The sequence below is a fragment of the Platichthys flesus genome, chromosome 9 (assembly GCF_949316205.1).
Source record: "Platichthys flesus chromosome 9, fPlaFle2.1, whole genome shotgun sequence".
Taxonomy (NCBI): Eukaryota; Metazoa; Chordata; class Actinopteri; order Pleuronectiformes; family Pleuronectidae; genus Platichthys; species Platichthys flesus.
In genome coordinates this window covers 5,544,029-5,560,884 of record NC_084953.1, presented here as the reverse complement: position 1 = coordinate 5,560,884, position 16,856 = coordinate 5,544,029, and the positions used below count along the sequence as shown (strand labels likewise).

Sequence of the window (16,856 nt, the reverse complement as noted above, 5' to 3'; positions counted from 1 at the left end):
GCAGCTTGATTGAATTTAAGGGGCCTTGGTGGAGGTTTGCACTCTACTAATGGCCATTCTAGATTTAATTCTACACTTTGTCCACGTACATCTAAACCGTATCACCACCATAGACAGACACAGAAAGAGAGAGAATAAAAAAAAACGGATATCATTTAGGAGACGGACCATAAGAAACTGATGCCCCCCCCTTCCACTCCTGCCGTCAGCCCCTGGAAATCACTTCTCCTAAAATCAATGAAAGCTGATCATATCGTGATCGAGCCTCGGATGCTTTGCTCCGCACCTGATAGAAATGTGTACGCGTGGAAATTGCCCAGATAAAATTGCTGACAGCCGATGCACATCTTCATCTCCATATAGTGCAGTGAACCAACAAGGGAGGAGATTGATTTTGTTGTTTTATGGCTTATTGACTCCACTAAAAAAGTCGTAAAATCGATGGAGACCCACATAAGCCACCGTGCTCACTTAATGACGGCTACAGCGCTGACAAAGTGACGGGAAACGATCGCAAAGCCCATTTAGTTTTGAGTGTTTGGCTGTGGCTCGCTACTGTATCGCAGTCATTTTCTATCTCTGCTTCTGTTTACATTTTGAATCTTGAAAAAAAACAAAAAAAAACACTGCAGCTGTTGTTGTGCACACTGTTGACTGTGGTACAGATGCTCCCCCCCGCTCTGCTTCTCATACAAAACATCCCTGTGGAAGCTGGAATGACACGTCGGTACATTCAGAAGTATTTTGTGGGTCACGGCGACTCTTCCGGGGCTCAAATGAAACCAGGGAAATGTGCTGTTATGAAATACAAAGGATTTCAGCATCTGGGAAAGTCAGAAAAATGCAAGAAGAAGTGAGGGAGGCAGACAAAGGAAGATTGTGGCTGGAACTAAAGTTGTGTGTCTGTTCTCTTCTGTTTCCGTCTGAGCTGCTTTTCCCTCACACCGACATTGAGGCCTTCTCTCTCTGGGCATTTGCTTCGCCCCTCTTTGCCTGCCTGCGCATTTAGACAGTGATTACACCCATAGATAGAGAAGAGAAAATAATGAAGGATGGGAAATGAGTGATACAAGGTGTGCAGTGTCCCCGTGGTTTAGCAGCGCACTTTATATTTTCTGCATTTTCTGTTATCAGGTCACAATATAAGAAAAAATCTGCGTTTTGGATTTCAGTCTGCAGTCCTCTTTCTTTAAGACTATTTTTGTGTTGCCTCTGCATCTCTTGCCTTCTCCCGCTCCGTGTCTTCTCATGCACGCACAGCGATCAGCACAGCTCGGGTCATTTCCACTTGAGTGGTGAGGTGTGTACTGTGGTCAGTTCAGTGGGCGTCTGTTTCAAAGGATAAACAGTCTTTTCCCTGCCTGAAGCCCTTATCAGCAACCGGCCTTCCTCAGGATGTCTGTCAGTCCTGCCCCCCCCAGCTTTGCACACACACACACACACACACAAACACACACACACGCACGTTAACAGTGGAAAATCCTGGTCAGTGACCCTTATTTTTCCATCTCAAGATCATCTTCGTGATGGATCTCTCCTTAAATGTGAGCTGGTTGCTCAAAGTCAAGCTGCATTCAGTGGATTTAATCTACATATGATGATACTGTAATTGTAATTGCTTCATTTGCCAGAACTCGTTGTGTATCCAAACCACAGACTGAATATAAACATGGACGAAACGTTATCCACTTATATGATACATGCATTTGACCAATCAGGAGTCAGTCTGAGCTGTCAATCATGACGAAAAAAATCAGAGATAAGAATTTCAGAAAATTGTCAAAATTGTATTTGAAGTATACTTTGACATTGTAGCTTATTACCTATACTGCAGCCAGCCACCAGGGGATGATGATGATGACATTTGGCTTCACTTTTTGGAGCCTTCATGTCGTCCATCTTTATTTATTCTTCAGTCTATCTATGATCTCAACCTGTAAAAACAAAACAACTTTTCCAGAGGGACCCTAACTCACGGCACCTCTGACTGATTTGTAATCTAGATTTTAACATTTGTTCGGCGTTAATCCCGCTGCATGTCACAAAGCAGCTCACGCACAAATAATACCTGATACGACCTGAGAGACGAGTAAAGGCCCCAAAAAAGTCAGAGTATCTGCCTGCAGCTCTCAGTCAGAGTGTGTATCCCTCGTGTTATTCTTAGCTCTTTGCCTACATGTGTAAATCCTCGAAGGAATGAGAAAACAGAACAATAAAAACATAAGAGAAAAGAAACTTACAGGAGGCGATGGCCAACAATATCATCTGTCAGCGATGGAAGGAACGTCTAGACTATATATGGTCTGGAGCTGGAATGGATCTACTTGGTGGAACAGACAGTTCTGTGTATATAAGCTATGATAAAGCACATGCACACACAACATATGGTGAGCACATTAAAGCAGTATAAATTATAATAAGCCTGAGAGATGTAGTGAATGTAGACATCTGGTTAGAAAAACAGTATATATATGAGTTTGTGTACATTATTTGCTGATAAATGAGGCGCACATTAAAACCATAAAAAATGATTACAAGTCTAAACACAGATGTTCTGCCAACAAGGATTCGACTGAGATGGTATCGCCAAACAAAACAGAACCTTCACACACTCTGTTTCCGGGGCTTGAGGAAGTACAGTGGATTATTTAAAGTTTTCTTCTGTTTCTTGAGCCTCATCATTAATCTCTTGAGAGTTTATCTTCCACATTTTAAAATGCAACTGTCTTGCATTTCTGTAAACGACCATAATTTACTTTTAGGACGTCAAATGGAATTCTAGGATCCAGGGGGAAGATGGATTTTGTGATAGCTCCCTGCGTGGCTCCTGTAATGGTCATAAGCCCACCTACTCCATGTTAGTCAGTGGGACATGGTTCAGACTAAAAAATCTAAATACACTCCAAATACATTTTTCTCAACGATATTTTGTGCCATTTCATTTTCAATATTGCTTTTAATAACCTTTTGAATACAAAAAAGGCGGGTAAACGTTATGATTGTCAGCTCAGACTGACTTGTGATTGGTCAAGTGCATGTATTTGGCAGGGCCTCAATACCACAGCCCTTTCCGGTGATTGTTCGTGCTCAGAGCCAACTCGAAAATTGGCATGTGGGTTATTTCACTTCTAGAAAGTGAGAGGAAGTGGAGATCTATTTTTATTTTTTGTCACCGACACGCGGACAAAACAAAAAGTGTACACTCCAAAATTAGAAATATGTGACTTTATTAAATTCTTACAATTGTATTCCTGTTATTCAGCTCATTTTGAGAAGAAAACCTGAATTTCATTGAAGGCGTCAAGCTGTGATGTCGTCTCAGAACCGTGACCTTTGCCAAAAGGAGAAGTTATTGGATTTTCGCACTTGCCCCCGCTCAGACACATTGGACACACACACACACACACACACACACACACACACACACACACACTGCAGACTGCTCTCTCAGAGATAATTGTGTGTTGCAACAGTGTCATAAATCTCAAGATGCCAGAGGTCTGGAACTTCAACGACGGCACACACAATTATGCTGCGAGGAGACGGCAGCAGCCACTGTAATGAAAGATGGAAATAATTGCTGATCCCAGAACTCAGTTCACTTGACAACTTACATGCAAAGTCAAAGTATTTTGAAAATATAAACTGATTTGATGTGAGCTGAAGAATAAGTTGGAGGAAAACTTAGTTATAAATGAGCTAATTTGCTTATTGTGTCTTTGTGACTCCCACAGATGTGAAAACACTGCACATGACTCCAAGCTGTTACACTGAACTCCACGTGTATGAGCTGTGGAGAGCAGCAGTTAGAGCAATCTTAGGGTTTTCACACTCACACACAGCCAGATACACTCAGACACACACATTTACAGATTCCCCGTGGAGCCAGACTTTGTGTAATGCTGCCTCGTGTTATTTTAACATTTTAACAGTGTGTTTTTGCCCACGCGGTAGCAGGGAGACTGCTCGTTTAGAACAATACACTTTGTGACACGTGTGCCTACGCAGGAATGTTGGACTGCTCAGTTAAAGAGAGGGAGACTTCTCAAGGCAGGTGTCGGTCCACCAATTAACCAACCTGCGCCATTACACCTTGTCCTGCTTGTTTAAGGGCCCACGAGGCGACGGCACCATGTGGTTTCTTTGGGCTGAGCTGATTGGATCCTGGACACTCATCAGTCTCAACCATAGGCTGAAGATGCTTCTCAACTTCAAAGGGCTCTTTCTGAAGTCATTTGTAGCCGGTTTCATCCAAATTGTATTGCGTCAAATCACTAATTATTGCGTCAAGTCACTAATTAATACCACACTTGGACAAACATCGATGTTAGAAGAGCTACATAAAATTACATCTTTGAGAAAAAATTGGTCTAACATATATTTTGAAGAGACACGATTTCTGACTTATACTGCAGCCAACCACCAGGTGGCGATCAAGACGGTTAGGGGAGTTGTCATGTCGTCCATCTTTATTTCAGTCTATAGTTTCAACTCAAGTGTCATATTCCAGCGTCACATTCAGGCTGTTGCAGTGACAACTTAAAATGGTTTGAGCAATGATGACCCACAAAACACAAAGTGGCTTGTTTTAAGCTACACCAAACTTCTATGTCCTATTCTTTATCTTGGGATCCTGCAACCGGGGTCAGTCTAACACCACGTGTTACGCCCCCATGATGCCGCAACTTCTCAGTGCACATCGTTTCGACATTGCATTTTCACATAAGGAGAAGCAAAGTGGACAGATGATGTCTAAGCTTCGACACGCAGGGAAATACGAGGGAGCACAGAGACTCCAGGAATCCTCGGGTTCTGAGGTCCGATCTGATCCCTCCTGACAGGAGACGCTCCATGTGATCTGCGGGAGGGAAGCTTAACCCTCTAGGCCGCATCACACCCTCTTTCAGTCCGCTGCTTTAGATGAAAGTGTTTGAGCTGATTTCATGCATTGTGTTATATAGGGAGGGGGTGTTAGATGCTGAAGATTCTAACATAGTCTCAGCTTGTGTCTGACAAAAGTTTCCCATGCAAGACAACACTCGTCAGAAAGAAATCATGTCTTCTTCTATCTCTTTTGATGTACAGATAAAAATACACATTATTAAAAGTGAAAGCTGGTTCACTGAGAGTGCTTTCAAGTGCTCATCATTTAAAATACTAGTGCAGTGCTCATTGTAAACATGGCTGATGACAAAAGATACTGCTTTGCATGATAAAAGTTACCTGCAGTAATCATGACACAGCAAGAATCGACTCTGTACACAGAACCCCCGAACTGGAGAAACGTTTGTTGTTCCTGTTTCTTTTTTTTCAAAGTTTATTCATAATGAAAGCGTCCAAATGGCACCAAATTCGACTCTGGACTTCCTCCGGCTCTTGTCAATACACAAGCAGAGTGTGAAGCCGATATGATGAACAGTTCCCTAGATATGCGAGTCACATACAGACTTTCTGCGTCTCCCTAAAGTCCATAGAAACTTTCCTGAAAATGTCTTTTTACCAGGGTTCTGTGCAGAAGGGTCCAGGTGCTGTATGGTTTAGGTTCCAGTCTCCAGTCGTTTGCTCATCAGCTTCGTTTCATGACTCTTCCCTCACATCCTCACATGTTCTGCTTCCCCTCATGTTAACTTATCCTTTACAAACAGCCTCATCAGATTAAACCAACTGATTCATGACACAATTAAAGTGCAAAGGGACAGTTACGCTATCACCAGTGTCAGTGTTGACAAATCTTTCCTGTTCCCCTCCTAAACATTACCTATCTCCCTCCAGTCATAATTAAAACGAACCCTTTGGCCTCACAGAACATCCACAGCAGCTCCGCACTATATCCTATGAATTTTTCATGTGCTCCATATATTTTTGCAACCGCCTGGCACGTCAAGCCAAAGTGTTCAGGCTCTATTTTACACACGCTACGTGCCTGCTGCTGCCGGGGCTGTTTTTCTTTTTAGGTGGATGTTTGCCTTTAAAATGAACTGAGGGGAATTAGCACCGGAGGGTCTGAGGGATCGGTGCAGGAGTGAGATAAGAGATAGGACCCATTAGTGTGGGCAGTTAGCCTATTTAAAGGCAGTTAATTATTAACCTCATTTGGCCTGCAGAGCCAAACAGGGCCAGGCATGGGTTTACTCATTAGACTGCTCTGTGATATCGAGCTGGACGCAGCTAGCTGAGGGGTTTACTCTCTCTGGTTTCACAGAGATGGTACCTCATGCAGCGATGGACAGTGTGACGCTTCAGAGAGACACTGTCCATCCAGCGTGGACCCGACCCGGTTGAAGCAGGCCTCGATCGGCCTGGTGGCAGCACAGCAGGGGATGGCTTGAGGTCGATAATTAGAATGGTGCATGATGGGCATTCATTGTAGGGCAGGCCGTTTTTGCCCCTGCAGCCTTAACGGACACTAACACAACCCCAGAAACAACACATGGGTGCACACAACAGGAGATGCATGAATGAACATACTCACACACACACAGCAAACACGCACTTTGCATCATGTCTCCCTTGTGGTCGTGAGCACTTTAGGAAATCCCAAACTTTGCACACAAACACACACACACACGCTACACAGCTACACACACTTAAAGTTGCTGCACTGTTGACGCATACAGAGGAGCAGAGGTAGTTGATGACCACGTCTGTTTGTGTGTCGTTGTTTGTTGGTGTGTGTGGGTGTGTGTGTGGGTGTGTCCTCCGTCCAGCTCATTTATCTTTTGGGTATTATTTATTTTGGTAGCAGTGGGCCAATAGTTTGACCAGCATCTTCTCTTCTCCTCCCTCCGAGGCGTCTGCCAGCACCTTCATTCTTTCCCCACCCTTCCTCCCTCCTTTTATTTCTGTTTTTTTTCTTCTGTCCTTTCCTCTGTGCTGAGGTTAACAGCGAGGCAGGGTCAGTCACACTCACAGGAACAGGAAGGACGGGAGGTGACAGGGGCTGTGTGGCAGGTGAGAGTCGAACCTCCCCTTGAGGATTTACTCCCTTCTCTTCTGACTCATCCTTTGCCTCTGCTCTTGTGTGTTCTTTTTTCTGAAACCAATTTACTCTGGTAAACAGTTTGCTCTCTGGATTTCCCTGTTTTCCTCGGCTTTAATTCCATCTTGTTTACCTCACACTGCTCATCCTCTCTTTGATCGTCCACCCCCCACCTCCTTCCTTTACGCACTCCCTCTCTCGTCGTTCTATTTTTGCGGCCGAGAACATAGGTCACATGTGTTTGCCTGGCATGTGTGAGAAGCAGTGTGAAAGAGTGTGTTGGTGTGTGTGTGTGTGTGTGTGTGTATGTTCTTAGAATGTCGGCACTGCTCATACAGCTTTGGCACAATAGGTAGGGAATAAGCGGACAGGCCGACAATCAGGCAACATGCATCCGTTACACACACACACACACACACACACACACACACACACAGACACACACACACACACACACAGACACACACACACGCGGTACAATCAAATGGGCATTGAGCGAATCCGTGTGGCAATCAGCCAGTATCTTCTTTTTCCTATAGGCGGTATCTGAATGTGTTATTGTGTGAAAGGGGTTGTCATTGTGCGTCATGCAGATCAATAGAGTGTGAATTTATAAGTGTTGGTTTCTCCCACTGCTCTGCAGACTGGGCCGCTCCACCATCGCCTGCCCGGCTCTGCACGCTCTGCTGGTGTCAGGCAGGCTCTCTATCACCAGGAGGTGTGTGTGTGTGTGTGACTGTGTGTAGTATAAATGGTGTGTTTGCATGTGGGTGTTTGTGTGTGGGTGTGTGTCGCACACACAGCATATTATTTCATGTTCAGCCAACTGTGTTGGAATTTCCTGCTTGCCTCTGTGTGTGTGTGTGTGTGTGTGTGTGTGTGTGTGTGTGTGTACGGTTTTGGCTGTGTAAGTAGTAAGTGCTAATTAATGAGCGAGGGGACCGAGATTTATTTATAAATCATGTTTCTAGGAGAGGGTGTTAACACATCATATGGAACTTGCTTGCTCTGTACATTTGAATATTTTATACATGTTTGGTGTTTGAACGGGTGTATGTGTGTGTGTTTGTGTGTGTGTGTTGTTTATGCCTGTCACACAGAGTGAACGTGGATGTAATGTGACTTGGCAGCACTGCAAGTGATCAAGTCTTCGATGGCCACGTAAAGCACCTTCTCCATCCGCTGTTTGCACATTTCTCTACTCTTCATCTTTTACCCAGCCTCTTCTTCATCTCCGACTGCTGACGCCGGCACAGACAGATAGCCCACATGCTAATTAGCGGTAGCAGGTACTCCACCACCCTCATTAACTTCCATGAAACGGAAATAGCCAGGATGCTAGCGTAGATGCAGTGAGAAGGGGTCGGCTGTGTGCTACGATGAATAATAGATGGTGTGTCACTTCCTTTATGGCTAATGAAAGCAAGCATCTGTTCCTCATGCTGAAACAACCCTACAGGCCACGAGGAGAGCCATCTTAAAAATAAAGGAAGAGGCTTTCTTTCTCCGAATGGAGGGATGAAGAGAAGGAGAGAGCCCCTGATAAAGAAACAGTTGGAGGGAGGGACACAGGGGTTATCTGTCCTTTGACAGATGTGGCCGAAGCGGGACAGGGTGGGTAACTCGAGGGTCATGTCCACACAGGCAGATAAAGTTGATATGGACTCAGTTATCTTTTCTTTTTCCCTCCATCCACCCTATTTTCTACCACGCAGCTTGTAATACTCCAAAGAATGACTAATCTGAAAGAGGCACAGAGATGTAAATCTGAGCAATGATCAGGCAAATTGATTATCGGGGTTTCATGAAGGGCCAGGTTCTGAATAAAGAGCTGGATGTTATTGATTGAAGTTATTAATAGTAGAAAATGGATGATCAATAGGCTGTTTATAAAAATGGATGTGCACTCCGGGTACAAAAAGTGAAGTCAATGTAGAAGTCTATAAGAAAATGGCTTTACTTCTCACTTAACATTTTTCCCAAGGAGGTTATATTCTCAGTAACTGGTGTCTGGTGTTCCATGCATTGGAACATAGATACCATGTGATTGACAGCTAGTCCCGTCCAATGGGTGCAGGTTGCAGGTGTAGGTGGGCGTGGAAAAAATGCGAAACTAGTCATTTGGGACTATGATAACCTGTGTACACTTCTTCATAGCTGCAAATCTTTTTATGCACACGCTGTCCTCGTGTCCATGCATTTTGGGCTGTGTGGATGATTCCAGTGGACCCTGATGGACACGGGACATCACAGAGAATCGTCTTTTATTCACTTCTTTATCACAACTTGCAGCTCTGAAAGGTTTTTCGGCCAAATCTTAAATATAGCAACCTTTTACAGTACAATCTTCTTTCTCTTTAATAAGGTTTGTTAAGAAGATGATGTCCAAGTGGTAACTTCTTCCAGCCCTCGCATTACACAATAGTAACATCTAGAAGCAGCAGCATCTTCCCAATTTTCCCATGTTGCTCTGAAAAGAACCTAACCCTGGGGTCAACCTCCACATGCATCCTGTACTTTCTCCGTCGCCTGTGGGAATCTGAGCGAAACGCTCGGTCTCTGTGGTTTTTTTCAAGTTCTTACAACTGACTTCCTCACGCAGAGGCAAAGGAAACCCGCAACTGCAACTGAACAATAGAGGGGCAGACTTTAAAGACATCAGTGTGTGGCTGTGGTCGTTTTGTTTTCTGTTGAGTTTCTATTGTTTGTCCCTGAGCTTGGAAAGAAAATCACTTCCATTCAGCGCTCAGAAGGAGAACAGGCTCATTAAGCTTAAATAACACAGTGATAACAGATTTATTTCCCCCAAAACAATTAAGTTCTCGTTTGCAAATAATAACAAGTAGCACCTCCTCTACAGCTGTCCCCATCTTTCTCTATTCCAGACATAAACTCATTATAGTTGCATTCAAGGATGTTTCTTTTTCCCAGCACCATCATTTAAATTAGTCAGTTTGAGCTGACCTATAATAAACCAGCCGCCTCCTCACGACAGCCGGGCAGAATATTTGTGCCACTGTTTAATGAAGCCCATAGACAGAAGTTCCCTTCATCATTTTCTCTCAGGGGTCGGGATCCAGACGTTGTTTTGCACAAAGTGAACAGGGGACACGGCTGAATACAGAAGCACTGACACAGTGAAGAGAGACTTCATCTTATTGGATTATAAGGAATCTAGATGAAGAAGTATGGAACCAGTTAACGGGGGAAAATTGGCCCAAAAGATATATTCTAGTGGAGCGATGTTGTTGTTATGTGCTATACATAGACTGGGATAATATTAGACTGCGGGGGGATGAACTGGACTGTGCTCAAACAGCTCTTACGGAGCGGAGGGATTGATCTGTTCCTGCCGAGCAAACACAGACTAAGCTCTGAGATTTCAGATAAACGTCTCCTCGTGATCTGGGTGCTAACGCCCTTCATTTGATTTAGTTCAGAAACCAGAAACTTTCCAGCTCCCAGTTGTCTTGTCAGTGCGTTTGTCATTATGCAAAATTCTCCTACACATCTGCAACAACTCTCAAGATCGAGCTAATTGAAGCATCCGCCGCCCCCCCCCCCCTCTCCCACTTGTATCCCAGGGAGTGTGTCTGTAATGGGACACAGATGAGGACAAAGTGGACAACAAGCGATTTAATAAATTAGCCTGGAAAAAAAGCTTATGTGATTCATGACTGTTTCCATAACGTGAAGGTTAAAATTAATTTAAAGGCAGATTTTCCGAGCTGTGGCTTATATCAAACAGTAAAACACTGTTTAACAATGGCTCAAACTGTTTCATAGAGGAATATATAGCGAGCTCATCTGCTAAATGAAAACTCTCTCTCTGGAAATACATCATCGTCATTGCACAATTAAAAATGTGTTATACCAACATCGGTCGGTTCAGATTATACTGAGCGTTTTGCCCATATGTATAAATACTTGTATGAAGTGTGCTACAGCTTTCAGTTCTCTTCAACCAAGGTCTTTCTGTTTGCTGTTGAGTCACATCTGAGGCTTTTTTATTCATTTCTTGTCATTCAGACGTGACACAACTTGGTTTTCACATCTCTCCTCTGTTTTTCCTTCACTCCACTACACACCCACGTCATTCTATAATTTCTGTATAAGGATAAGTCACAGTTGTGGCCTTGACTGTCTAACAACAATACTTAAACCTGATAAGTGAATAGTTTTAAATCCTTACAACTTGTCTGGCTCAATTGATTTCTCTGCTGATGATAGCAAAACAAGACCAATAGTAATGGTGATGTGGGTGTAGGGGCCTGAAGTCGAATCAGCTGTGAAAACTGTAGGATTCCTAACATCAGCAACTTTAAATTGAAAAAGAAATGTTGTCATTTTGCTTTATTTGCTGAAAATGGGGACTTTAAAAACCCAAATTAGTTTCAAAAGCTTTTTGCTGCTGTGCTGAAATTGCACTCCTGCAGGATTGTGCTTCAGTCGGCAAATAAAGAAACTATTTGGTACTTTGCATATTTATCTGTATCGCTTGGTTCGTTCGAGTTTGTTTTTCTGGGCCTGGGAGCTGGTGTGTTGAGGTGGACGGCTGGTTTATATTCTCAGGGCAGTGCAAGAGCAAACAGATAGCCGGTCCCATGTCGGGCCTGTGATAAGGACCCAGAACTCGCGTTATTGTTGCCGCTCCGCCTGTTTCTCCCCCCCCCCCCCCCCCCCCCCCCCCACTCATTGCTCTGCTTCCTCACAGCTCCTCTCAGATAGCGGATAAACACTTCAGAGCTGCAGCTGCAGCCGGTGCACAGTGCTTCACTGTGTGTGAGAGGTCACAACGCATCCACGCACCTTTCCTCTTTCACCGAGATACAGTGTGAGAAGGCAAGAGAGCGAAACATTAACGGTAGAGCCGCTCTGCATGTGGGAGATATGAGTTTGAACAGCTGCCACTCCCCGCTCTGCCTCGCTTACACTTTCTCACCCGCTGTCCCTTTCCCATCCGCCCACCTCCTCCTCTCCCCCTGCCCGTGCTCGACAATCTTATTTCCTGCTGGCCTGTCTTCTGTCTGAGCCTGCTCTGTTTCAGTGTATTAAACTAATTCAATCTCCAGTACACAGCCTCTCCGATGTAATGACCCATGACATTCAATTAACGCGGTTCCCCCTCCGTGATAGGTTGGGTCAGCAGTAATTTTATGTGCATGTGTGCGTTTCCCTGGTGGTTATCCATGAATCCTCGAGTGGGTGCATGATCTGAAGAAGATTTCAGTCAGTGTGGCCTTCCTTGATCTAATAAGAAAAACTCTGTCTGTGTATGAAGCTTCCATAGCTGTACGTTCAATACTAATAAACTTTGAGTCCAGCTGCACAGTTTTTATTCGCTGCGACTCAGTTACTGAAGAACACTTTTATAGTTTCTGTAAGAAAAATGAAACCAGCGTCACCACAAACCCAGTTATCACACACATGCAGGTTTAGAAACGTCTTCTGCACTAGTTTGTGACTAAGTTAATATCTTCGGTTGTACATTTTTCCCAGCGATGTGTTTAAATGTGTTTTTCCACGTTATTAAATACACTGTTAAGCGCTGAGTCGATTCCCTGGGGTCCATAAAACCCCTGAAGAAGAAAAAAAAACCCAACATTGCTGTGTTTGTGGTTTGATGACATGTGAAAACCCCCTGGCTGTCAGTAGGGGCTTATTTACCGTCCTCTCATTACTCCCGTCCTCAGGGCTTCACGTTACCTTTGTTACAGCCTCTCAGCAGCTGTCGCCCTTATTGGATTGGCGGTGAGAGATTGCCGCACGCCGCACAGGCTGCACGTTGTGTGCATGTGTTTTTTCTGCTGGGCCGTGTTTGCCGTTGAAACATACAAGGACTCAACCAGGCGCACATATTAAAATACATACTGTAAGCAATGCACATACACGTAAACAAACAGGGACAAAGAGAGCGACTAAATTGGAAATCGTTGCCGACAGACACACACCTGTGGCTTCCTTTGAGCCTCGTGTAGCCTCGTAGCAAAAACAACCTCTTTGGATTAACACAGCCTTTTCAAGATTTCAGCTCAAAGTCTTTATTTCTGTAATCCCGCGTGGATCATGAATCATCAGTGTCACCAGGCGCTTCCAATATGTAAGCACCAACCCTAACCTGGATAATCTACAAGTTGCAAACACTGTCTGCTTGTAGGAACTCATGCTCTCTGCTTCTACACTGATGTTATGGTTAATCATTTATGCCCTTCGTGCATGTTTCCCTGCTGAAGCTCAACGTGATATATCTCCGTTGCTCCGAGGCCTTCATTAGCCACACAAGAATCACAAGTGACCTTAATTAAATGAAGAAACTTATTCTAAATTCCTCACAACTCACACGGTGGTGAAGGTCAGGTGTAGACTCGCTCTCGTTAATGAAACTCCTCGCTGGTCACAGCATCAACCTCTCCTGCTTCTCCTGTCAGTGCTCGTCCCTCCCTGTCACATCCATCTGCCACTTTCAAGCTTTTATTCTCCATCTTTTTCCTCTTGTCTCTCTTCCCTCCCTCCTTCTCTCTGTCCGCCCTCCATCCTATACCTCTGTCTCCGCGTTTCGGTAACGATCTAATTAAGGAGGGTTTTGTTGCCTGCCCACTGTGTGTAATTGCCAGCGGGGTCTGGCCGTACTTCACTCTGCAATTACGAGCGGCATTCCTCTGTTCCCAAATCTGCTAATTAGGCCTTAAGGACAGCGAGCCGATCGGGAGGAGTCAGGAATGCCCCTGTGCTCTCTTTACTCCCGGGGGGGGGCACACAAGTAGCGGATGGAAGAGCGGTAGCCATGGTAGCAATCACATGGTGTCAGATCCTGTGTAGTGGCTGTCAGTGTGTTGATTCGCGTGCTTCCCTACGTGTGTGTGTCTCTGTGTGTGTGTGTGTGTGTGTATCTGTTCATCTGTAACAACAATACTGCTCCAGGTCGCCTCGTCTTTTTCATTATTACGGCTCAATCTGTGAAAAAGGGACGGACACCGAATAGAGCTTGTCACAGTTCCCGTTTAGTTCCCCGTGTGGACAGGTGTCATCTTGATTGATTACATTGCCAGCGTGTGAAGTGCTGGCCTTGCAGTGTGTCCCTGCTCCGCTCTGCAACCCAACACAAGAGGCTACTCCAAACCACTGTAAATCAGTTCTGTCTCCTTAAAAAACACACAAATACGTTTGAATATAAACAACTACACAATGCAATTTTGTGGTTAAAGGAGAAATATGATGATTTTCAGTTTCTCTTTCCTCCGGTGTCTTAAAGTATTTGTTTTAATCGAGGAGTTAATGTTTTCATCTGTGTTTATGTGCTAATTAGCACCATTACACAAAAGTGATTGTACATATAAGCAGGAAACTTTGGTTGCGAGATAATTATGGATGGATGTAGATTCAAAGATCTGGCATATTCAGGGAACTGGCATCTATGAGTTTGAACAATTTGGTCTGGCTTGATTATATTAAAGGGAACTGTTGGATGTGATCCCTACATTTGCATAATTTAGCCTACTAGCGAGCCTATAGGCCGACATTTCCTTCATGCGTTTAAAGAGGTTGACCATATACAACAGGGTGGGCCGGCTGACCAATCAGAGCAGACTGGGCTTTAAAGATGTGTTTCAGACAGAGGCTGAAAGGAGGAGCTGCAGCAATGGACAGTTTGAGGACAGTGAAGGGTTTTCTGAATATTAGAGCATGAAAACCTTTTCAAGTAAAAATAAAATGATCAACCAGAATATGAGCTAAAAACGTACCTTTATAGAATCAGCTGCAGCTCCGGGTCTGACATCTGTAACAAAGTGGTGAAAGATCAGTTGGTACAAGGTTAGTTGAAGAAGCGTCTGAGCTGCTACAGAGAAAGTGCCACTTGTCTTTTCTGAGCCCTGAGAGTTTTTGTGAATTTTTCAGTCTCACATACTTGTTTTAGATTATTGCAACATGGAGGTGTTCACATCCTTCCTGCAGATATCAAAGCAGCCAATTCAAAAGGGAAACAACTGGCTCTCGGGAGACGAGTGTTTGTGTTTGCCTACGAGGCCTTCATCTTCTTTGAGTGTAAAAATAAAACTGAAGCGACATACGAGGGAACACCACTGAAGCAAAATGGCTTTTTTTTATGGTTTCATTATTTCATTGCATTATGTCATCAGTTATAACGTCTGCAGTAACGTGTACCTCAGGGGCATAATAAAAAACACAATGCATGTACTCCATATACTCTTGTGTACCACCTACAAACGTAATGAAAATGCTAATTTAAATTGCCTGAAACCTACCTCCCATGTTGACGTTTGAACTCCATCACCTATTGAACCACAGCTGCAGGCAGTTGCACGTTATGTCCATTATGTAGCAGATATTTTTCTCCAGTGACACAAATTTGCATGGAAATTGCGTGAATAACTTGCGGCTATTTGCTAAATAGCCTTAGAGTTGATATTTGGCATTAAGAGCGTACACAGAGCGTGTTCATTTGTTATGGATTTAAACTGTGCTGCTCACTCAAAGCTGGGCCAATTGCCTGGATTTCATATTATTAGTATTGGATATTTTATTAGGAAGCTTTACATAAGCCCTTAAAGGTTTTGACTCCCCATGCTGAATTGTTCTCCATCTCACTTAACTGCGCTCTGCAGTAAGCTCGTTGTGAAAAATGGACAAACAGCTCTGGTGTCTTGGCTTCTCCAACTGGAACAAATGATCCCAAAGTGGCACCAAATGGAACATGTTCCCTTCCTGTGGACCGACCAGCGCTGTGGTGAATTAGATGGCTTTAAAAGGCAAATGCAATTAAGTTAATGGATGTATCGGCATTTTCTTTCCCTTCATTTTTTTTTTTACTGGAATAGTTTAATCCAGCAACTTTCACTTCTGTAGAATCCCTGTGTCTGCACAATTATTAACTGCATATTGACCCTTTTATACAATTTTTAGGTGTAAGCTGTATATGAGCTGAATAAATAAAGGAAATACTTTTTCTCACCTCACTGTACCAGCTCGAGTTTGAACACTGCTGCCATACATATATAAATACTGTATTACATATACTATATACTAAACAATTCTAATGTAATAGAAAATGAGCTGTTTTCTTATGCCACTAACAATCACTGAACATTTGATCTTTATCTGAAATGTTTTCCTAAAAGCTGTTGTCTTAGGTTACATTGATCATAAGTCAGTTTATTTGCCTTCCTGACATCCGAGCCAAGGATAACTTATTCTTGATCATCTTATCTCAGAGAGATAAATGTTAGTTCTCTTGTTGTATGGAGCTGTTGAGCATTTCGGTTGCTGTAATAACACAATTAAATATTGAGATGGTTTTGGAGAGTATTCTTCAAGGTTTTTGTCCTACATTTGTGTGTTTGTAAACACAAAGACATTTTGTTGAGGGGTGGGAAATGATTCAAGTAAGAACCCAATTCATGTTGGTGCAGATCCGCATGACGGAGATTATTTCATGGATCTTGATGAGAAGAAGCTGGCATGATTAGGGGACTGATATCTATGAGATCCAAATAACATCCAGATATAGTGTATTTAAATGTGGTCTCATTAGCAGACTGTTGGCAGAGGTATGCGCTCTAATGAGTGCCATTCTAGTTTTATACGGTTGAAGCTCCGTAATTCTTTGCAGCCTTAGGGACCACATACGTTTCCTTCTCCAGTAAAAATGATATTCTGCTCAAATGACAACATTTCACTTTCTTACGCAGCTCTCTCTCATTTCTGTGTCCTCCAGGCTGCCGGCTCCAACTGTAGCAAACACAAGTCGATGACTGAGAACTCCCCCTCCCATGATGGACAAGAAAAGTGGTGCGTGTCACTGAGTCTGTATTTAAATAAACAATAATGTTGCTTTTAACTCGCTGTGTCACAAATCTGT

At 43.6% G+C, this 16,856-nt stretch overlaps 1 protein-coding gene across 1 annotated transcript in view; it reads left to right on the top strand.

Annotated features, from left to right (window-relative positions):
• The window catches only part of kank4 (KN motif and ankyrin repeat domains 4), a 65,931-nt gene that overhangs the window by 30,940 nt on the left and 18,135 nt on the right, over nucleotides 1–16,856 (top strand). The window contains exon 2 of the mRNA XM_062395999.1: nucleotides 16,713–16,786. Within this exon, the coding sequence (XP_062251983.1) occupies nucleotides 16,768–16,786 (19 nt within the window). The 5' untranslated portion in view covers nucleotides 16,713–16,767. The remainder of the gene's footprint in view (nucleotides 1–16,712; nucleotides 16,787–16,856) is intronic.